The sequence below is a fragment of the Corythoichthys intestinalis genome, chromosome 2 (assembly GCF_030265065.1).
Source record: "Corythoichthys intestinalis isolate RoL2023-P3 chromosome 2, ASM3026506v1, whole genome shotgun sequence".
NCBI lineage: Eukaryota > Metazoa > Chordata > Actinopteri > Syngnathiformes > Syngnathidae > Corythoichthys > Corythoichthys intestinalis.
In genome coordinates, this window is record NC_080396.1 from 44,776,353 (window position 1) to 44,799,144 (window position 22,792).

Genomic DNA, 22,792 nt, shown 5'->3' on the forward strand with positions numbered 1-22,792 from the left:
GCATGCGATGGTGGTATTTTTGTGTTGCTACTCTTTCTTCTATTGCTCCCAGTCCAACTGTCCCCCTAACTTGCACACGCTCGAAGGGCCCCATGTTGCTTGCTGCCTGGGGCCCCCGGGGACCCTTGCTATGCCTCTGGCTATTGCCTAGCATTTCTGGCATCCAATTGTCTAAGCGGGATCAAGCAAGATGGCTATACGTAATCTTTTTCAATCCTAAACTTTCAAAAGCGACAACCACTATCTATCTAAAAACTTTTTGTGTATCCCATCATCTTCATTTGCCCCTCGCGTTTCAACAGCTTTACATAAGTGCTGATAACTTTTATTCTCTACTCTTGATGCATTTTCCATTATAAAATATTTATGTCTGAATTTATGGCTTGGAACGGATTAGGGCATTTACATGGAAAAAGCGTTTCTAAAGAATTTTCAAGTGAAGATACTACTTCCAGAACCAATTGATTTCGTACGTAGAGGTCCCACTGTACAGTACTTTAATTTATACCAGTAAGGCATGTCGCCAGTAGATGCCGCCATTGAAGATGATTTCTTCTACCCATGGCAGTAGCACAACAAACATTCTGGGATTCGTCTTTTCGTGGATTGCGCTAGCGTTGCGCCGTCCAAAATCAGCTCAAAGCGGCCGACGAGGATGACCTATCATGAGTCTGAGAGAGGAGCTATTCTCTGAGTTTAAATGGATTGGAACATGCCTTCGCGCAGTCTTGTGACGTAACCGGCCTTCAAAGGCACACTCCGAGAGTGCAGCCCGTGGGGGAAAAAATAGAGTTTGCAGACCGGGCCGTAAACATTGTTTTGTCAGGGCACTTGTTTGGAACTACTAGACGGCGACCCGGTCCCAGGTTGACACCGGAAACCAATTGCCTTCTTCCGCCAGGGTTTGCTGCTGGGCCGCGGTGCACTCTGGGTCGTTGTTAGAGTGAAACCGAGCTAAATATGGCTGCTAACCTCAGGCAGCGGAAAGAATATTTAGATGAAAGCTTATAAATTAAGTTTTTAATTGTAAATCTCTGTCGCCAGTCGCATCGGTCGCGCCGACCCATTCGTGGATGACTACACGTTCAACCGCCGCAACCGAATTACAAACAAGTAAGGTTCAAGTCTCGTATGAATTCCGACGAGAAGGAGGACTGTGAGTGTGCGCCACCACAGGCCGACATTAGCCCAGAAGGAGGAGCTGACAGGTGGGTACGCTACGAGGAAAGAGTCGGGGATGCTGGGAGCGCTAGATGACTCCGTCCTTCGCTACCCGATTGTTGTTTTGCGGCACTTAACACTCCAATGGCTGACACAATGCCATTGTAAAATCCATTCGACTATGCTTATAACAGGAAACATATTTTAAGCGAATTATTCTAAGTCTGCACATTCTTTGCACTACTAGCGTGCTACATTAGCTTTGTCTTTACGTGCGCCACCGTTATGGTTTTATATTAATTGGACTTTTATTTTTTAATATCTATTGCACTTTTTGTTGGGTTTATTTCGAAAAAGACGCTCGAATGTCATTCTGAACGCTTAGTCATTGCTATAGTCATTCGCCGGTTCCTGGTGCTGCGACGCAGTGGTTCTATTGTACCTACTTATTAGGCTTATGTTGTGCTTACTAACTACACATGGAAATATATATGTAAATACGTCTATATAAATATATATGTATAATTTAATGATGGGTCGGTAATGTACAGTTTCGACACATTGCAAAACTATTGATGCTTTGACATTACTGTGTCACTGAATATTGACGTCTGATGGACATTAAAAGTCCCTACAGATAACCTGATTGACATAACTGACAGTACTAGTACCTTGACCACCATTATATTCATTTAAATGTATAGCGTATATCCTTCAAATACGTGTAGTCAATAATAATTACTTTATTCTCAGAATCTTTATTTTAAAATTAGAAACCTCGCTTTAAAGTGAGAATTCTGATAACACAGTCAAAATTGTCACTTTAAAGTAAGACACCTGCAAACCTTTGTATTTTCTACACTCTAGACTCTGCTAGTGAGGTGTTCAATTGTATTAATGTCATTTCATGGTTCATCCTGGAGGTGAATACGTTAAATTTTTGGGGATGGTGTGACTCAGTGGTAGAGTAGTTGTCTCTGAACCCAGAGGTTGTGGGTTCAATTCTCTCCCCTGATGAACTTGCCTCAGTATCCTTGAGCAAGATACTGAACCCCACATTGCTCCTGGTGCTGCGTCACCTGTGGGTAGATGACGATGTAGTGTAAAGCGCCTTGAAAGGTGGAAAAGCGCTATATAAGTATAATACCATTTACACTGCCCCTAATCGGAAGAGCTTCAATTTAAATTTATAGTGTAAAACTTTCAAATACAGTGGTACCTCGACATACGATTGCTTTGACACACCATCTTTTCGACATCCGCCGTAAAATTTGACTCGCTATTTGTTTCAACATCCGACGACATGCTCGAAATACGACGATTTTATGACAGCGCCGCAGTTTCTTTGTTTTCGCTCAAGACAGGCGCATGGCGGATTTTCTTGTGAGAGAGATCAACATGGGTTCCAAGAATGTTAGTGCAGGTGGTGAAAAAAAAGAAAAAGGTGAGGCTTACCATTGAAATGAAATAGAAAAATATGAGCGTGGTGTGCACGTCCGCGAGCTGGCTTGACAATACGGCTGTAGAATGTCTACGATCTCGACGTACCTCTTCTGACCTTCGTTCATAAGTCTTTGAGTTAAGGTGACCATTATTATTATTGTAACATCACAAAAAAAATCGCCAGCTTCATCAGGTTGTTAATAATTTATTTCAGAACTCGTGCAACACGACATGCCTACAATCCGCCGCAGCTGAATATGAAAAGTGAAAGTAAAAAGTCCTCTCTCACTCTGTCACGTCAGCCACGTGGTGCGTTCAGGTATACATCGCAAAACACATTCGCAACATTAGAGCCCGATTTTAATTTTAATTTTCGCTCTGTCTGATTGCTGTTTGCAATAGTACCAGCAGTATTTATTAAGGATTTAGTGTAGGTTTTCGGGCTGTGAAACAAATTAATGTAATTATAATGTATTCTTATGGGAAAATCCTGCTCGACATACGACCATTTCGACTTAAAAAGAAGGTGCTGGAACGAATTAACACCGTATGTAGAGGTATAATTGTATATAGTCAATAAAGAATATGAGAGTCACAAAGTTAAACTTCACATTTATTTAAAAATCACCGCAGAAGATCTGTGCCCTGATCTCATGCTTTAAAAGGAAATCCCAGTATTCTATGAGCTAAAGTACCTATAAGTTTCAATTTCTGTATGCTTTTTAAAACATTAAGAATTATGTCTTCAAGACTCATACAGCACACATTTGCATTGCACAGTACATGGTTGCCTGCCTTACACTTTGTCGAGGCAGAAATCTTACTTTTTTGAGTAACTGCAAGGGGATAAATTTGCTATGAGATCATCTGGAAAACATGCATCCTATTGACAGCTCAAGCAATACGAGCCACAGTGACTCTGTGCCGCTTATGAATATATACTGTATATAGCATTATTAGCATTTTAATAGTGTGTGTGCAATGTAAATTAATATCTCTGTGCTTGTTCCAATAGACAATACGACGAGCCTGAAGTAGAAAACCCAGAAGCAAGCCGAATGTAAGTGAAGTGCTAAACACAGAAGCAATACACAGGTAGAAGTCTCTATTTTAGTTGAATGTTATCAAAATGTCAGAGTGAAAATGATGCATCATGTCCAGACTCCAGATGCTATTTACTGTATGTTGCTGCAGTTGTAGTGAGATGTGTGAGACGTACTGTATGCTATGTGCAGTCATACTGAGACTTGCGTATTACACAGTGCAGAGTGATTAGCGTGTGTTCCTCACAGTCTGCTGCTGCTGCTTCCCCCCAGCGCGGACTTCACTTGTGATTCCTGATACGTTTTTTTTTTTTAAATTTTGGACAGCGGGCTCGCGTTAAGAGAGGGGACGCTGGTGACCTGAGCGGCCTTGTTATCCCCCTTCTCTCGCCTCCCTACTCTTTCCACAGCGCCCTTTTCTCTCGCCAAGGCGACTCATTCGCGAGTAAAGTCTGAAGAATCATTTAATATAACAGCATTTAACACTACATACCTCACAGTAGCTTAGTTTTTTTTTTCTTAATCTTATTAATATGAGGTATAATACATGTTTTTGGACAGTTATTTTGAGGTTCAGGAGGTGTCTTGGGGTACTTAAAGGGTTCATTCGGACGTAATTCGGCTTACATCGCCAGTCTAGGAACAGAATTCGTTCGTAAGCAAAGGACTACCTATATTGACAATGCCACATAGGTTGGCTGCCAACAGTAAACATTTTCAGTGAAAACTTGACGAGCACATAAATGTTCAAAGGTTAAGACAGTCTTTTCCAGACATTCATCATTAATCAATATCCCTTTATTATACTTTTTTCCTTGTGATTCTTTTTAATTCTTGCTCTTTTTTTGCTGTTCACATAGGAAGCGAGCGGCTGCCAAGCATCTAATAGAGCGCTATTACCACCAGTTAACAGAGGGTTGTGGGAATGAATCGTGCTCCAATTCATGGTGTGCCTCGTCTTTCGGCTTCCGCCGCATGGACAACAATGCGGCAGCTGTCAAAGCCCTCGAGCTCTACAAGGTCAATGCAAAACTGTGCGACCCTCACCCCTCAAAGAAAGGTACAGCTTCAGTCTACCTGGAGAACACGCCGTGTAGCAATACCAAGATGAACCATAAAGATGTCCACTCTGTACGAGACAATTTCAAAGGTCAGCCTATGCATATTTATTTCTTTTTAATTCTTATAATGTATATATTTTTGCTCCCATATACAGTATGTCCAGTTGTCCACATCACCTAACTAAAAGAAGGCAGACATTGTGGTACATATTCAGTGTTTATCATCATTGAACATGTGCTTAAAAGGCAGCTGCTGTTAACTTATTTTCCTTTGTATTTTTTGCCTTCAAGTCTTTGTCCTGAGCAATATTTAAAGTAATTTTGACTTTATTTTGAATTTTTGGTTACGTGTCCATACTAGGAACACCCCTCTTCACTGGTACTTTGACCTGTGAATGCATCGACTTAACATGTTTTGTAAGTAATAAACAGGCTATTGGCAGCGTTATTGTTTTGTGTCACATGACGAAATTAGTTATGAGCAAGATTAAGATACGTTACTGCTCCAATAATGTGAAACAGAATGGAGAAAGAAATGAACTATAATCCTTATATCATTTTGGTGATTTTTAATGAGAAAAACTGTTGGACAAATAGAAAATGCAAATAAAGAAGCACCGCAACTACTAGTAATGCAGAGATGCTCAAACTGAGCACCCTGGCTCAAGCTCATGACATTATTCACCGGGCCGAAACCTCTTGACCAGTGGTTCTCAACCTGTGTTTGATCGAACTTCAGGGGTTCAGTGAGTAAGTCTAAGGGTTTCGGTGAAGGTTAAGACATTAAGAGGCCTATTTTCATACGCTGACTAAAGGCAAAACGGCGTTTTAGGCTGGGTTTTGCGCCCAATTTGCGGGCTTTATTCTATTTCTTTCAACTCGTATATTTCTTATGTAATTTGCTTAGTAGAAAGTTGACTCGCACTTCATATGAAGAGGTATAACAACAGCATAGACTGCAAATGATAAAACATTTGTGTCACATTATTTGCGATGAAAGTATGTGATTCAAGGATGCGACAATTGGCTCTCTAGCCCGTGTAATAAAATATCCGGACAAGAGGTACATTTGTGTAGCCGACATGCTGTATAGTAGAGGTGTGCATCGACACTGCCCTCACGATTCGATTCGATTACGATTCGGAGGGCCACGATTCGATTCGATTCGATTCAGAGGGTCACGATTCAATTCGGTTCAATTCGGCAATGCATTGCGATGCATTAAAGCCTGGGATGCATTAAAATTCTAAAGCAAAGCATATTTTTCGTGAATCGTGAGCCAACACAAGCGGACAGACATTAAACAACTTTTTATTGGCTCTTGTGTCACTCCTGGTTGAAGTCAAATGAAAATAGTATACTTTCATATATATATATAAAAAAAATCAGATCACAGCATTTAATTGCTTTGAATGAGACCAGGGCTTTCTCTTTTTTTTTTTTTTTTTTACACACAGTGGCAGCCTTTCACACAGTGCAACATCTGAACTCCTGTGCAAAATCAGTAATAACAGTCAGTGTATTTTAGTCACAACGACCCATCAATAAAAATGTTCAAGTAAATATTAAAGAAAACGACAAAGAAAATATTGTAGTGCAGCAGCATCTTTATCGCAATATCAATCCAGGGATCAGTTCAGTTGCAAACAATACATCAACTAAATTGCAATGTAGAACAAAAGTAAAATGTAGGCCTAGCCTATCTTATATCCATAATATTTCTCGCTACCTCTTTTTCTATTTCAGCCATTGTTATGTTATGTCCTATCTCTCTGCACTCTCGATTACAACTGCGCTTGTCTGTGACGTCACTCCGGTGAGGAAGCGGAGTTGGGTTCCTCGTCCCCCTTGCATAGTGGTTAGATCTTGTGCCCGAACCCGACCCGACCCGAAATGTTAAGCATTCACGTTTCGGTGGGTCGGGTCGGGCCGCCGCGCCGGACTAATATGTATATATTTTTTTTAATGCGCAGAGGTCTGTGGCGCAGCCCTCTTTTTCTTCTTCTCCTCCCGTTATTTCGTTGTGTGAATGCTTTTATAATTCTCATAAAAATATGTAGACTATTTAAATATTGAGTAAACTTGCGTTTTTTTCCTGCCAACTGAGAATTCGTTACGAAAGACACTTTTATTTATGCACACAAAGGCAAATGTGATCCTTTTGAATCTTCTCCTCTGTGTGTCTGTAAAACTGTGTTTTTTGTTTTTAATTAAACTTTCCCAGCGTTATTTCGTTGTGTGAATGCTTTTATAATTCTCATAAAAATATGTAGACTATTTAAATATTGAGTAAACTTGCGTTTTTTTCCTGCCAACTGAGAATTCGTTACGAAAGACACTTTTATTTATGCACACAAAGGCAAATGTGATCCTTTCGAATCTTCTCCTCTGTGTGTCTGTAAAACCGTGTTTTTTTAAAAATATTAAACTTTCCCAGCGTTATTTTGTTGAGTAAATGCATTTATAAATATCTTAAAAATATGTAGACTATTTAAATATTGAGTAAACTTGCGTTTTTTTTCTGCCAACTGAGAATTCGTTACGAAAGACACTTTTATTTATGCACACAAAGGCAAATGTGATCCTTTCGAATCTTCTCCTCTGTGTGTCTGCAAAACCGTGTTTTTTTTTTTGTTTTGTTTTGTTTTTAACTTTCCCAGCGTTATTTCGTTGTGTAAATGCTTTTATAAGTCTTTTAAAAATATGTAGACTATTTAAACAGTAAGAAAACTTGAAGAAATTAAAATAAATTGCTGCTGCTGCATTTTTTCCCCGCATCACTCGGCTCGGGCATGCAAATCTAGAGTGAATTGATCTGGCCGGTCGGGCCTCAATACCAGCGGGCCGTGTCGGGTTGGGCTGGAATTTTTTAGGCCCGATCTAACCTCTACGGGCTTGCTTTGAATGTAAAGTAGCTCTCTCTACAGGTAAACATGAGAATAACAATACAAATGGGGAAACCAAATCCATTGCATCACCGGAATTGCGCAGGGAAGATTTCTGAACGTACTTATATATTTTAAAATGCGCTGAATCGATTCAGCATGTTGCCCGCATCGAATCAAATCGTCCCTGCCCCGCATCGGGATGCATCGCCGCATCGATTATTGTTGACACCCTTACCGTATAGTATAATAATTTAAACGTTTAGGGCCATTATCCGTCCTAGTGTAGACTTAGCCTCAGGGATTAGTTTGTGGCTGCTAGTTTCAAAAGGCAACTACATCAAGTGTCTAACGATGAAACTGAAAGGGCACACTGGGTGAAGTAGCAAGCAAACCCTAACCCTAACCAACTGCCTCTACTCTAGATGTACTGACCAGAAAAGCCAAGTGGCTCTGCTTTAGACTGGGCAGTGTTTTAAGAGGATGCCTGCCATTCTAAAGCTAATGCTAACGTGACTGTGAATGCTACACTAACGCTAGGAGTTTTAGCGTCTGATGATCACTCAGCACAGACCTTTAAAGGCTAAATCAGCATTGCATATTATCTCTTGCCAAGATAAGGAAACAAATTGTACCGTGTTTCCAAACAAGCAAGATAAAGCGCAGCCTAGCTTTAGACAAATCCTAAACTCCGGTAAGGAGAGTAAGCGAGAGGCGGAGCACATCTCACATGAGTGACACGACCCAAACACAGCTACAATGCAAGCTGAGGTACTCCACATACAATATAAAAATGCCTCCCATTGTGAAGATATGACAGAAACAATGTCACATGTTCGTCTCGTTGTCAGCTCGTTAGACGAAAACTGGCATTCTTCTCGTTCTGTTCTAGTCTCACTAGCCACGTTTTTAGCTCGTCACCGTCATGAAGAAAATGGTTCGTCGGCGAAATATTTTCGTTATAGTCATTATTAGAGCTGGGAATCTTTGGGCACCTAACGATTCGATTACGATTACGATTCAGAGGCTCCGATTAGATTATAAAACGATTATTGATGCACCCCACTCCTTTTTTTGTTTTTTTTTTGTTTTGTACATTAGTTCCAAAATTGTTCAAAAATCCTCTCAGGCTAAACCAAACTACTATTTCAATATCAAGTTAACATATAGCAGTAAACAAATATACAAAAATAACAGTAAATAAAAAACTCCAGTCCCCATTCCATATCAGCAGCTTTAAACTACTTTCAATTAATTTAATGTTGTGAATCAACCGTTAAAGTTGTTAAAATTGCTCCTGTTATTCCATAATTTCTCTTTTGTCTACTTTCAACGTGTAAAAGTTTTAAAACTATTTTAAAGATAGATTCAAGTCAATATTTTACCGATTTAGAAGTATTTTAGATAAAAAGTTAATTAGGTTCGCTTGGAAGGTTCGCAACAACAGCCTTGCGGGGAAGTGTACTGCTTTAAGATGGCGGCTGTTACTAACGCCGGCATCTAGTTTTTTGTAGATGTGCTGGTAACGATACCGAAGCTATAATGCATCTAGTCCTATATAAATGATATCTACCGTAACATAATGTGGCTTGTAGCAGCTTTTCGGCAGCAGTCAGGTATGTTTTTTTTTTTTTTTTTTTTTTTAATCTCGTGGCATGAGTTGAGCTAGAGCCGTGAGTTGAGCATTGGCGTTACCCGAGGGGCCGGGTAATGAGAAGCATGATGTTTAGCTACTCTCGCTCCGTCCCTAATTGCGTACCGAAGACCGCGCGGCGCGCTGAGCGTGTCGTACTTCTGCTTTAGTTGGCATATTTCAATAATCGGAATTTGCATGTTTGTGAATCGTTCTCGAATCTTCCACGACCGAATCGCGAATAATCTAAGAATCGGAAATTTTGCACACCTCTAGTCATTATTGACGAAAACAACACTGATTTGAATAATCAGGTTGATGCTGAAACACACAATTCTGTCCTTGATCTGAAATTAGATCTTAGATTTTCTTGTCCTGAATTCAAACTTAACTGATTGAAACTCTGTTTTAAACGGGTTTTGTGCGCTTTTCTTTGCCTTTCCGATTATGGCTTTATTCTTGTTATGTCTGATTGTACAGATGTGAGTTACCTGACAGAGGAGAAAGTGTATGAGATCTTGGATATCTGCGGTGAGAAAGAAGATTACTCCCCTCTCATCAGAGTAATCGGCCGAGTGTTCTCCAGCGCTGAGGTCCTGGTCCAGAGCTTCAGAAGGTCTAATCCGCACACCAAGGAGGAGCTCAAGTCCCTACAGGAAAAGGACGAGGACAAAGATGAGGATGAAAAGGAGTCTGCCGCCTGCTCGACCACAGCCATGGAGGAGGATTCTTCGACTTCTTCATCGTCACGGCATGGGGAAGGGTCATCGGGAGAGAACGCTGGCCAAAAGCTGGCCCCTGACGAGGTGACGGTAGACATTGAAGCGGTGCGCCGGGTGTACGAGCGCCTGCTGTCAAATGAAAAGATAGAAGCTGCTTTCTTGAACGCTCTGGTCTACCTCTCACCTAACGTAGAGTGTGACCTAACGTACCATAATGTTTATTCCCGCGACCCAAATTACCTTAACCTGTTTGTTATTGTGATGGAGAACAGCAATCTCCACAGCCCAGAATACTTAGAGATTGCCCTCCCACTGTTCTGCAAGGCCATGAGTAAACTCCCACTGGCCGCTCAGGCCAAACTTTCTCGACTGTGGGCGCACTACAGTACCGAGCACATCCGACGCATGGTGGAGACCTTCCAGCAACTCATTACCTACAAGGTAATCAGCAACGAGTTCAACAGCCGCAACTTGGTGAACGATGACGACTCCGTGGTGGCGGCCACCAAGTGCTTGAAGATCGTCTACTATGCAAATGTGCTCGGCGGAGACCTCGATACGGAGCACAATGAGGATGAAGACGAAGAGCCCGTCCCTGAGTCTAGTGAGCTCACTCTACAGGAGCTGCTAGGCGAGGAGAGGCGGAACAAGAAGGGTCCTCGGGTGGACCCACTGGAGACAGAAATGGGCATCCGCACCAATGACTGTCGGCGGCCACTCATCCCCTTTGAGGAGTTTGTTAACGAGCCTCTGAACGAGGTGTTGGAGATGGACAAGGACTACACTTTCTTTAAGGTTGAAACTGAAAACAAATTCTCCTTCATGACGTGTCCTTTCATCCTTAATGCTGTCACCAAGAATCTAGGTCTGTACTACGACAACCGCATTCGAATGTACAGCGAGCGACGTATTACGGTGCTATACAGCTTAGTGCAGGGCCAGCAACTCAATCCGTACCTGAGGCTAAAGGTCCGCCGTGACCACATCATTGATGACGCTTTGGTCAGGGTATGTGAGGCTCAATCCTATGCTTTAAAATGTTACACCCTGTTGATGACTGATGAACTGTATTTATTTACAGCTGGAGATGATTGCAATGGAGAATCCTGCAGACTTGAAAAAGCAGCTGTACGTGGAGTTTGAAGGAGAACAAGGAGTTGATGAAGGAGGTGTTTCCAAAGAGTTTTTTCAGCTTGTTGTTGAGGAGATCTTCAACCCAGATATTGGTAAGAAAATCACAGCCCAACTAAAATGACACTAAAACCCTTGATGTACAGCTCTGTGTGGGGAGCGCAGTGCAGATTTGAACAGAAACGGGAACACTGCAGAAACTATGCTTTCCCCTTTAAAGGGCACTTATTTATCTTATTGGTTGCTATTGACGCCGCTAGATAGTAGCAAATGATCACTACAAACCCTCCCAATCAAAACCGATTGGACATCTAGAACTGTCAAAGGCACTGAAAGATTAGCATTCACAGCCTTCAGTTTTGCACAAATTTGCACTTCTTTTTTCACAAGATCAGATTAAAAAAAAAAAAAAAAAACACTTGAACTGGAATCTCTAGAAAACAATTCCTCCTCCATTATGCTCAATGTTAATTGTTGTTTATCCAGTGACGTCATCACTTAGATCACAGGTGTCAAACCGATTCCAGAAAGGGCCAAGTGGATGCTGGATTTTGTTCCAACTGATACCTTGCAGAGAGTTTAACCAATGAACTTCCTACTGAAACAAGCAGCACCTGACAAAGGTTAACTGATTACACATGTAAAAGATCTGATTGGTGAAAAGGTGTCCTCTTCATTGGTTGGAAAGCAAACCTGCACCCACTTGGCCCTTTCTGGAATCGGTTTGACACCTGTGACTTAGATGGAGGCGCCGGAGGGCTATGATGACAAGAGGAGCTAAACAACAGATTTAAAGACTAATTTCTCATCAACCATGTATAGTTCAGGGGTCTCCAAAACGGTCCTGAAGGGCCACTGTGGGTCTTTGATTTTGTTCCTACCGGTCAAGCAAATGCAGTTTAACCAATGAGTTGTGAATGTTTCTGCTAAAACAAACAGCACCTGATTGCAATCAACTGATTACACTTGTAAGGCACCTGCTTGGTGAAAAGGTGTCGTCTTGTTTTGCTGGAATGAAGTCCTGCAACCACTGCGGCCCATTGTGGAATAGTTTGGAGACCCCTGATATAGTTGAATTGTCTCAATATATGATTTTAATTCCATTGATAATGCTATTTAAGATTTCATTTTAGGTGTCGTACACATTTTAATGGTGCTGGAAAATCTGCCAAACTGTCATTGAAAGTGCTTGAATTTGTCCATGAAAAAAGTGTACGAACCATGAAAATCTCAATTTAGTAGATGAAAATCGATTCATTGCCCAGGCCTGCTGCAAAGTACATTTAAAGGCTGTGTAACACAAAGCTAGTTGCCCGACCGAATTATAAGCCTTTGAAACTGACAGACGTGGTGCAGAAATGTTGTTCTGCGTGAGACGCAAAACTTTCACTCAAAAACAAGATAAAAAGAGCACAATTTTTTCGCATTGAATATTCAGATTTACATCTGAGTCGGAGCCTTCGATCACTCTGAACATGCTCAAAACCAAGACTCTAATTCCGACAGTGGGGGACGCTAGGTGGACAGCGTGGTGGAAACAGTTTGAGAAATCTTGGGCGGAAATGGAATTTAGATTTCTAAAAGTTATTGATAATAAGAGGTCATACCTTATAGCTTTTTCTGGAAAAAAAAAACTGCTACTGTTGAAGACTGTGTGTGTTTTGCCTTGATTTGAGCTACCATTATTTAATCCTGGTTGGATCAAATTTTTTTCATTGTTAAAAAAAGGATTATGTACAAGTCTTACCTAGCTCCATTACGTTTATTCTTTAACAAAGGTTTGTATGAAACGGAACTGTACTGCTCAGCGAGATTGATGCTTTAGTGTTGACACAAGTGTTGTTTTTCTTTGGCAGGCATGTTCACATATGATGAACTCACCAAACTCTTTTGGTTCAACCCTTCGTCGTTTGAAAATGAGGGCCAGTACACACTGATTGGAATAGTTCTTGGCCTCGCCATCTACAACAATTGCATCTTGGATGTTCACTTTCCAATGGTGGTCTACAGGAAGCTAATGGGCAAGAAAGGAACCTTCAGGGACCTTGCCGATGCCAACCCTGTAAGTGTCCATTTGCCGCTCATCAAAGTAGATTGTTTATATTTACCATCAGGCTTCATTCGTCTTGTATTGGCCAGATTCTTTACCAGAGCCTGAAGGAGCTTTTAGAGTATACGGGAAGCGTGGAGGAGGACATGATGATCACGTTCCAGATTTCTCAGACAGATCTCTTCGGGAATCCACTCATGTATGATTTAAGGGAAAACGGTGATAAAATTCCAGTAACAAATGAGAATCGAAAGGTGAGCCAAACCCATGATCTTCTAACACTCGGACCGGAAGGACAATTCTTTTTGTTGTTGGTGTACAGGAATTTGTGGCTCAGTATGCAGAATACATGTTGAACAAAAGTGTGGAGAAGCAGTTCAAAGCATTTAGGAGAGGTTTTCACATGGTCACCAATGAGTCACCACTCAAGTACCTCTTCAGGCCTGAAGAAATAGAGCTACTTATATGTGGGAGCAGGGTAGGATCACACGAAATATACATAATCCAACTCACGGCCACTTCATTAGGTACACATCCACCTTCCAATAATATCTAATAAGCTCATCAACAAATTGGTTGTACTTTGCTTTTCTGAATAGTTTGCATCATATGGAAAATTATGCATTGGAGTGAATTTGTGCACCTACACCTTTTGAGGTGGCCAATGAGTTAATGAACTGGATCCGATCTTAACACTGAAGTTCCTTTTTTGTTTATTGTCCAGAACCTGGACTTCTTGGCACTGGAGGACACAACGGAATACGATGGAGGCTACAACAGAGATTGCCGAATCATCAAGTAAGACAAATGAGCATCTAAAGTTGATTATACTTTTTTTTACACATTTATACCAATTGTAAAAATGTAATGAATCGAAAACATGACAAGGAAAAACTGGCAGTCACCTGCTTGTTATTGTGGAGATAATAGACACAGTTCTCCTTAAATATTACATTTCTTCCCGTCTTCTCGCTCAATATTAATTAATCCAAAAGGAACAATTTTTTATTTATTTATTTTTTTTAATGCAAAAAAAATTGTCCCGTTTTTTTTTTTTTTTAATTCAAATTTAGGCACAAATTTTAAAGAAGAAAAAACTTGAAAAACAAATCAACAGGTTTAAATGCGTTTTCAAATAAACAGACACACAGTTTTAAAAAAAAACGTGCTTTTTCGCATGTCTTATAGATGCAGGCTGTGTTCATTTTTGTTAATTGAAAATGATACTGGTGATTAAATATTAGGCTTGAACGATATTGGAAAAAACTATCGCTGCGATTTTTTGGGGGTGTTTGCGATATTATATTGCGATATTAAAAAAAAAAAAATATATATATATATATATACAGGTGTTATATTTTTTTAAAGAAATTTTCACTAGATCACTTGAATAGCTTCTTTGGAAAGACTTTGGATGACTCTCAATTACCAGTGTACAGTGATCCCTCGTTTTTCGCGGTTAATGGGGTCCAGAACCCGCCGCGAGAAGTGAAAAACCGCGAAGTTGCGCACCCCACCCCCCAAATTTTTATTTTTTTTGTGTGTGTGCTTAATGTATTTATTCAGATTTAGCATCGGAAAGAGATACATATAAGGCATGTTTTTTTTCGCACCTTTTCCCCAAACTATGATTTTTTAAAATGTATGTATATATATATATAATATTTATATACTGTATATATACACTCACCGGCCACTTTATCCGGTACACCATGCTAGTAACAGGTTGGACCCCCTTTTGCCTTCAGAACTGCCTCAATTCTTCGTGGCATAGATTCAACAAAGTGCTGGAAGCATTCCTCAGAGAGTTTGGTCCATATTGACATGATGGCATCAAGCAGATTTGTCGGCTGCACATCCATGATGCGAATCTCCCGTTCCACCACATCTCAAAGATGCTCTATTGGATTGAGATCTGGTGACTGTGGATTGAGATCTGGTGACTGTGGAGGCCATTTGAGTACAGTGAACTCATTGTCATGTTCAAGAAACCAGTCTGAGATGATTCCAGCTTCATGACATGGCGCATTCTCCTGCTGAAAGTAGCCATCAGAAGTTGGGTACATTGTGGTCGTAAAGGGATGGACATGGTCAGCAACAATACTCAGGTAGGCTGTGGCATTCCAGTGATGCTCAATTGGTACCATGGGGCCCAAAGAGTGCCAAGAAAATATTCCCCACACCATTACACCACCACCACCAGCCTGAACCGTTGATACAAGGCAGGATGGATCCATGCTTTCATGTTGTTGACGCCAAATTCTGACCCTACCATCCGAATGTCGCAGCAGAAATCGAGACTCATTAGACGAGGCAACGTTTTTCCAATCTTCTATTGTCCAATTTCGTTGAGCTTTTCCAATTTGTATCCTCAGTTTCCTGTTCTTAGCTGAAAGGAGTGGCACCCGGCGTGGTTTTCTGCTGCTGTAGCCCATCTGCCTCAAACTTCGACGTACTGTGCGTTCAGAGATGCTCTTCTGCCTACCTGGGTTGTAACGGTGGTTATTTGAGTCACTGTTGCCTTTCTATCAGCTGGAACCAGTCTGGCCATTCTCCTCTGACTTCTGACATCTACAAGGCATTTCCGCCCACAGAACTGCCGCTCACTGGATATTTTTTCTTTTTCGGCCCATTCTCTGTAAACCGTAGAGATAGAGCCTAGTTCGGGCCTAAAAAATCCAGCCCGACCCGACACGGCCCGCTGGTATTGAGGCCCGACCTGGCCCGAGCTCGATCACTCAACTAGATTTGCAGGCCCGAGCCCGAAAAACCCGTTTTTTTTTTTTGTTTTTTTTTTTTTGTTTTTTTTTTTTGTTTTTTTTTTTTGAGTGACGCGGAAAAAATGCAGCAGCAGTTATTTATTTTAATTTCTTCGAGTTGGCAGAAAAAAACGCTTTCTTTTTCTTTAAGTTTTCTTAATGTTTAAATAATCTACATATTTTTTTGAGAATTATCAAAGCATTCACACAACGAAATAACGCTGGGAAAGTTTGTTAAACATATTTCTGAGTGTGTGGGATATTGTTCTCACATGGACGCGCCTCTCTGACAAGGAGAGGGAACAGCAGCAAAAATAAAATAAAATAAAACTACAAATGCTTTGAAATAACATTCTTTATTGTAACGACAACATTACCAAAATAAAAAATAAAAATGAAATAAAAGCTTTAAACTGCGGGCTGGCCTTGACTGCAGTCGGCAACTTGCGGCCCCCGCCTCATGTCTTGCTCTTTACAAAGGATAATAAAGATGTTTGAGCAGTTTCTTTTTTGCCCGCACAGCTTTTAAGATGCCTGCTCAGCGTCGAAGTGCCAGTCTTTTTGCTGTCGTACGAGAGCAATGTGCCGCACTTGTTACATTCGACGAAGCCGACACAGTTATTTGGTGCATCTTCCACGATCAAATGAAATTCTTTCCACACCTCACTCCTACCGGTGCATTCTTGCCTCTTCCATTCCCCCGTCTTCAGTTTGTTTTTAGCTTCTTCCTGCTCCATATTGGAAAAGTACCAAGAGGATGAGTTGTGTACACTCGGTGCAGAGAGGGAGAAAATGAAAATGAGGGCGGCGCCTCGGCCGTGCGCAAACGGTACAGCAGGAGGACAAGAAGAAAAAGCGTCCGGCGCCACGGCGTTCATGCACACGCACAAGCAAAAGCGCAATACAGAGAGCCTGCTCTCCATTTTTTTTTTTTTTTTTAAATAATTTATTAGTCAGGCATGGGGGCCCGACCCAACCTGACCCGAACGTGAATGCTTAAAATGTGGGCCCGACCAGACCCGAATGTTGGGTCGGGTCGGGTTCGGGTCCGGGCACAAAATCTAACCTCTACCTAGAGATGGTTGTGCGTGAAAATCCCAGTAGATCAGCAGTTTCTGAAATACTCAGACCAGCCCTTCTGGCACCAACAACCATGCCCCGTTCAAAGTCACTCAAATCACCAACTGTGTGATGCCATCATGTCAATATGGACCAAACTCTCTGAGGAATGTTTCCAGCACCTTGTTGAATCTGTGCCACGAAGAATTGAGGCAGTTCTGAAGGCAAAAGGGGGTCCAATCCGTTACTAGCATGGTGTACCTAATAAAGTGGCCGGTGAGTGTATATATATATATATATATATATTAATAAATGGTTTTAAGCACTTCAAATGTAATAATTATGATCAGTTTTAAACATGACTGTCCAACCAAATCATTTTTGAACAAGACTAAAGTACTGTAGTAGAAAAATGCTTGGCTTTATTAAATACTTCTGTTCATCTACCTTAGCTGTGACGCTTGGTGGACATGTAGAAATTACAAACTCCACATGATCACTTCTGGCATTTAATTTATATGTCTCAAACGTCTCCACACACACACACACACACACATTCATTCCAAAGCGGCTTCCTTACAGAAACTGTTTTACAATTTAAACGATGATTGACAGCTGCTGCGCTGTGATGTCCGCTTCTTTGGCAAGATCAAAGATACCAGCATCGTTAACTTTAATAAGCAAGTGCTGCAGTGACTGTGAAGTTCAAAGAGCGTGTGAGGCTCTGCGCAGAGCAGAAAGCAGGGCGTATGTGGATTTTAAAAAAAAACTATCGCACGTCCTTGCGATGGGAATATCGCGCACGCACACATCGCGATGGCGATGTTTAAACGATATATCGTTTAGGCTTATTAAATATGCAATGACCCACTCCGGACATCCAATAACTATAAGATCAGAAGAAATGAAAAATTGTCAAATTAGGCCCACTTATGCACATACCCAATTACAGTGACCCTTAAATTATTGACCAAATATTGATAATTATCTTTTTTGATGCCCTGGTTGTGTGTCTAGGGAGTTCTGGGAGACATTACACTCTTTTGGAGAGGAACAGAAGCGACTCTTCCTTCAATTCACCACAGGCACTGACAGAGCACCCGTCGGGGGGCTAGGCAAACTGAAGATGATTATTGCCAAGAATGGGCCGGACACCGATCGGTGAGTCCTGATACATGCAAAGACAGCTTCCTGAAGTCCTGACACTACAGGAAGCTGTCTTAGCATGTTAAGACTGCTGTCTTAGCATGTAAGACAGCTTCATTAAGTCCTGATGCTCCAGGAAACTGACTTAGCATGTATCCAGTTTTACCTTAAAGTAGCACTCAAGTATTATGTTTTCACAGTATTTTGTTTTTGTTATATCCTTGGATGCCATTTTACCAGGTTTGCACAACCATTTGCATTGAAAGAATTATTTTTCAAGCTACTTTTGTCGGTCTTTATGGGACTCTTCTGCAGACATGTGGATTCTCATTAATATGCATCTTATTTGAATACTCTTTGCTCTCATTGGCCCTCAATGGAGTGGGTGTGTCAGTAATAAGCTCGTGGGCATTGGCAATGCATGTAATGACTTTTAACACGTCACAGAGAGGATGAAAACAATAGTTTCTTCAACGACATCAGACTTCGCTATTTCACAATCACACAAAAATAAAATACAGTGATCCCTCGCTCCTTCGCGGCTCAGCTTTCACACCCTCAGTGCATCGCGGATTTAAAAAAAGCAGTATATATGTATATATGTACACTAAAAAAATGCATGTTAAAAATGGGGGGGAAGCTGACACTACCTCGTGTTTTTTCACTTTATGTGGTCGGAAATGGTCCCTATTAACAGCAATAATTGAGGGATCACTGTATTCAGTCCACACTCCTGCTTCAGCTTGGGTCCTTGTACTCTTGTGCGCAGAGAGGTGTGTTTCAGTCAGGAGGCAACTTTCGCTAGGATATTCCTTTAATATTTCTATTTCAAGAAAACATTCATTCACTCGACGCTGACACGTTCACACGGTGCAGCATCAAGCCTGGAGGTTTTCGTCGTCTTGCAGGCACCTGGAGATTGCGCACAGGAGGGGAATATTAGTAGTCATAGTAAAATAGTTCTCAACTCATGGAGGCGCTTTTTGTCAGCGCGCAAGCTGAGAAAAGTACCTCTCAGTTGGCTAGACGGCAAACAGCGGCGCAGGGGTAGAGTTCGCAGGAAATTAAGTGACAAAAACAGGAACTATTATTGCAACAAAAGAATAACCACAGCGAATGAATAGGTATAGATTTCAATAATGCTTTATATACTGTATGCTTAATGCGGCAATTTTTAGAACCAGGAAGTGGCAATCTCCAGATGGCTTTTCTCAGTGTTCAGTACTCCCCGTATTAGAGGGCGTGGAGGAAAAACGATTGCAGTCAAATACAAAAAACTCCAATATCAGATCTCCAATATGTACTTTTACTATTCATCATTTTTAATTAATTAATTTATTTATTTATTTATTTATTTTTTAACCTGTCCTGTTCAGCTGTTTGATATGGAGAATGGAAGTCTGAGTGTCCGGTTGGTCTGAACAGTTTTAATGTTTCTCATTGAGAGTATGACTTACTCCCACTGTGATCATTCAACATATCTCTATTATTATTTATTCATCATTTTTATATTTACATATTTTATTATTGTATGAAATTATTAGCAAATAAAATGTTTTTTTTAATGAATAATAGAAATATACTACTAATAATTAATATACTGAACAAATATTTGCTCTTCCCGGTTAAAATTTATTGGATGTCTAGTGCCATCAATGGCTGCCAGTGAGTTAAATGTGTGCCCTATAATGGATTGAACTTGTTTTGAGCTTTCTTTGTCTTTTGTTGTTGTCTCCCTTAAAATGTAGGGGGGAGAAAAACAAATTGGGAAAAAATTGTAAATAGAATTTTTGGTTAAAAATTTAATTTAGCCCATGTCGTCCAGCCCCAGTAGTTCACAATTTTTTTTTTTTTTGCAAGTTCACCCACTTAGAAAATAGGTAAAGGTCTGAAATTTAAATCATAGATGCATTTCTACTTATAGACATAATCTGAAAAATGGAACTCACATTGTATGATTTTTTATATATATTTATTTATTTATTTATTTATTTATTTATTTATTTATTTATTTATTTGTACCCCTAAAAATTAGCAATAATTATCTACCTTAAAAAAAGTCCACTTTACCCTATGGGTAACCACCCACCTACCACCTATTTCAGCTCATTATTGTCACCTGTGCACCCCACAGTCAGTCATAATCCAACTGCTACCATGGGCAAGACAAGAGGGCTTTTGAAAGACACCAGAGATTGTTGAAAAATTGTTTAACTCCACAAAGCTTGAAAAAACTATGAGACCAGCTTAGTGAGACTAAATCGGCAGTTGGAGCAATTGTTAGAAAATGGAAAAGGCTAAACATGACTGATAGTCTACCTCAGACTGGGGCTCGATATAAAATCTCTCCTCGTGGGGCATCATTCATGATGAGAAAAGTGAGGGCTCAGCCTGGAACTACGCGGCAGAAGCTGGTCAATGACCTGAACAGAGCTGGATGCACTGTTTCAAAGGCTACTGTCAGTAAAACACTACAGTGCAATGGTTTAAAATCATACAGTTGGATTATGACTGACACTGGGGTGTCCAGGTGACCATAATGAGCTCAAACAGGTTGTTGGTGGGTGGTTACTCATGGGGTAAAGGTGGACTTTTTTAAATGTAGACTGACAACTCTTTGAGTGTCATAATTATTGCTGATTCTCAGGGGTACAGATACTTATGAACCCCAGTAAATTACTAAAAAATTATTTTTAAAAATCATACAATGTGAGTTCCGGATTTTTTTTTAGATTAAGTGTGTTAAGTAAATGCGTACTTTTATTACCTCCAGTTAGAATTTACAATGTAAACAGTCATGAAAATCAAGAAAATTGACGAACGAGAAGGTGTGTTCAAACTTTTGGCCTGTACTGTATATATGATAATGACTACAACAACCTTACACAGAGCTTGAGCTCTGTATATCCAATAATGGCTCAAATGGCTTGCCATATGATAGCCTCGTTCCTGCAATAAGCTCCTGATTCTCAGGGGTACAGATACTTATGAACCCCAGTAAATTACTAAAAAATTATTTTTAAAAATCATACAATGTGAGTTCCGGATTTTTTTTTAGATTAAGTGTGTTAAGTAAATGCGTACTTTTATTACCTCCAGTTAGAATTTACAATGTAAACAGTCATGAAAATCAAGAAAATTGACGAACGAGAAGGTGTGTTCAAACTTTTGGCCTGTACTGTATATATGATAATGACTACAACAACCTTACACAGAGCTTGAGCTCTGTATATCCAATAATGGCTCAAATGGCTTGCCATATGATAGCCTCGTTCCTGCAATAAGCTCCTGATGATGTTGTTTTTTTGCCCTCAACAGGCTGCCAACATCTCACACTTGCTTTAATGTGCTACTGCTGCCAGAGTACAGCAGCAAAGAGAAGCTGAGGGAGCGACTGCTGAAAGCCATCACCTATGCCAAAGGGTTTGGCATGCTCTGAGCCCCCCCTTTACCACCACCCCCACCGGCACAATACCACTCTTACCACCACCTGTTCCAAATACTCTGCAAATAGACTTTTCTCACCCCATCTGGCTCTGCCCCCTCTTGTTTTTAAAAATTTTTTTTTTTAAAGAAATATCCAACACAATGTAAGTGGCTGCAGGAGGAAGTACGTCTTTTTACTGCGTGTGCCTGCATTATCAACCTGCATAATATTTCAATGTAAGCACAGAGGTTTTCTGATCAAAGTACCCACACCCACTTGACATCGGTGTGCTGCTGCCTCCCCGCTTACTTTTTTATGTACAGATATGATGATTTTTCTATTTATTTTAGGTTTAATTAGTTTTTTTCCCCCAGACAGCAGTGAAAGAAAGGTTATTCCTCTCTGAATAAATGGGACAATAAATAACTATAATCCAGGGCTATTGAACAAAAGGTGTCCAGTAGAACATTGTAGGAGAAAGGTAAAAATAATAAAGGAAACAAAATAGAGTAGCCTTTCCTGGATTGTGAATTTCCTCAATGCGGGACTAATAAAGGCTTATCCCATTCTTATTCTTGCTCTTCTTAAAGAAAAAAAAAAAAACAATAAAAATAAAATCAACATTGCACACTCACAACCTTTTTAACCCCCTCTCTAAAACATCAGTTTTTGGTGTGGTTTATGTTTATTTTTTTTGTGATCAGACTGAGATCACGACCATGTCAGAGCTGTGTAAGTGCACTTAGACTTTTTTTCCACCCCAGAATGTTTTTTTGTTTGTTTTGGGCCTACAGGTCACCACGATTGTCTGAAGCATTTTTTAGTTACCATGTCTTCCTGTGTTGACAATAATAATTAAATAAAAAACAAAACAGTATTTATATACCAGCACGCTTGAAGTTGGACTAGTCTACATTATACAGTCTGCTGATTGGCTGAAATCCACAGGGTACTTTGCGTGATCTATTTGAGCCGTCAATTCATTTTGATGGACAAATGTCCTTGAAAATCTGGCAGTTAAACTTGCTGGGAATAAAAATAAACTCTGCTGTTCTGACAGCTCTCACAACCGTACCATTGAGGCTATGATTTGCCGTCATGACATTTAGTTTCTGCAGGGCAGTCAATGTATTCTGCACTAAACCAATAAAACCAAGGGGCCTAATACCTGTTCTTGGAAAGCAGATTGAAATACGATCCGAGACTGCTGAGTCTAACCCAACAATTGCCTGATTAATAGATGAATTAAAAGGTATGCCCCATTTTTTGTCT

At 40.4% G+C, this 22,792-nt stretch overlaps 1 protein-coding gene across 2 annotated transcripts; it reads left to right on the forward strand.

Annotated features, from left to right (window-relative positions):
* Positions 1-624: 624 nt before the first annotated feature.
* On the forward strand, positions 625-22,397 carry LOC130904640 (ubiquitin-protein ligase E3A). 2 transcript variants are annotated; one of them, XM_057817551.1, is made up of 11 exons: positions 625-1,208; positions 3,620-3,664; positions 4,508-4,797; positions 9,707-10,956; positions 11,030-11,174; positions 12,936-13,141; positions 13,219-13,383; positions 13,452-13,607; positions 13,854-13,927; positions 17,965-18,108; positions 21,412-22,397. In XM_057817551.1, exons 1-11 carry the CDS (start codon positions 1,132-1,134, stop codon positions 21,530-21,532), a joined length of 2,673 nt encoding a protein of 890 aa, XP_057673534.1. In that variant the 5' UTR covers positions 625-1,131; the 3' UTR covers positions 21,533-22,397. The 2 variants fall into 2 exon arrangements, with proteins under 2 accessions (XP_057673534.1, XP_057673542.1); XM_057817559.1 differs by having other exon boundaries at positions 625-1,113.
* Positions 22,398-22,792: the final 395 nt, after the last annotated feature.

Coding starts and splice junctions, on each gene's coding strand:
- LOC130904640 (XM_057817551.1), top strand. CDS start 1,132: ATGAATTCCGACGAGAAGGAGGACTGTGAGTGTGCGCCACCACAGGCC. Junction 13,384..13,451: donor TAACAAATGAGAATCGAAAG/GTGAGCCAAACC, acceptor GTTGGTGTACAG/GAATTTGTGGCTCAGTATGC. Junction 13,928..17,964: donor AGAGATTGCCGAATCATCAA/GTAAGACAAATG, acceptor TTGTGTGTCTAG/GGAGTTCTGGGAGACATTAC.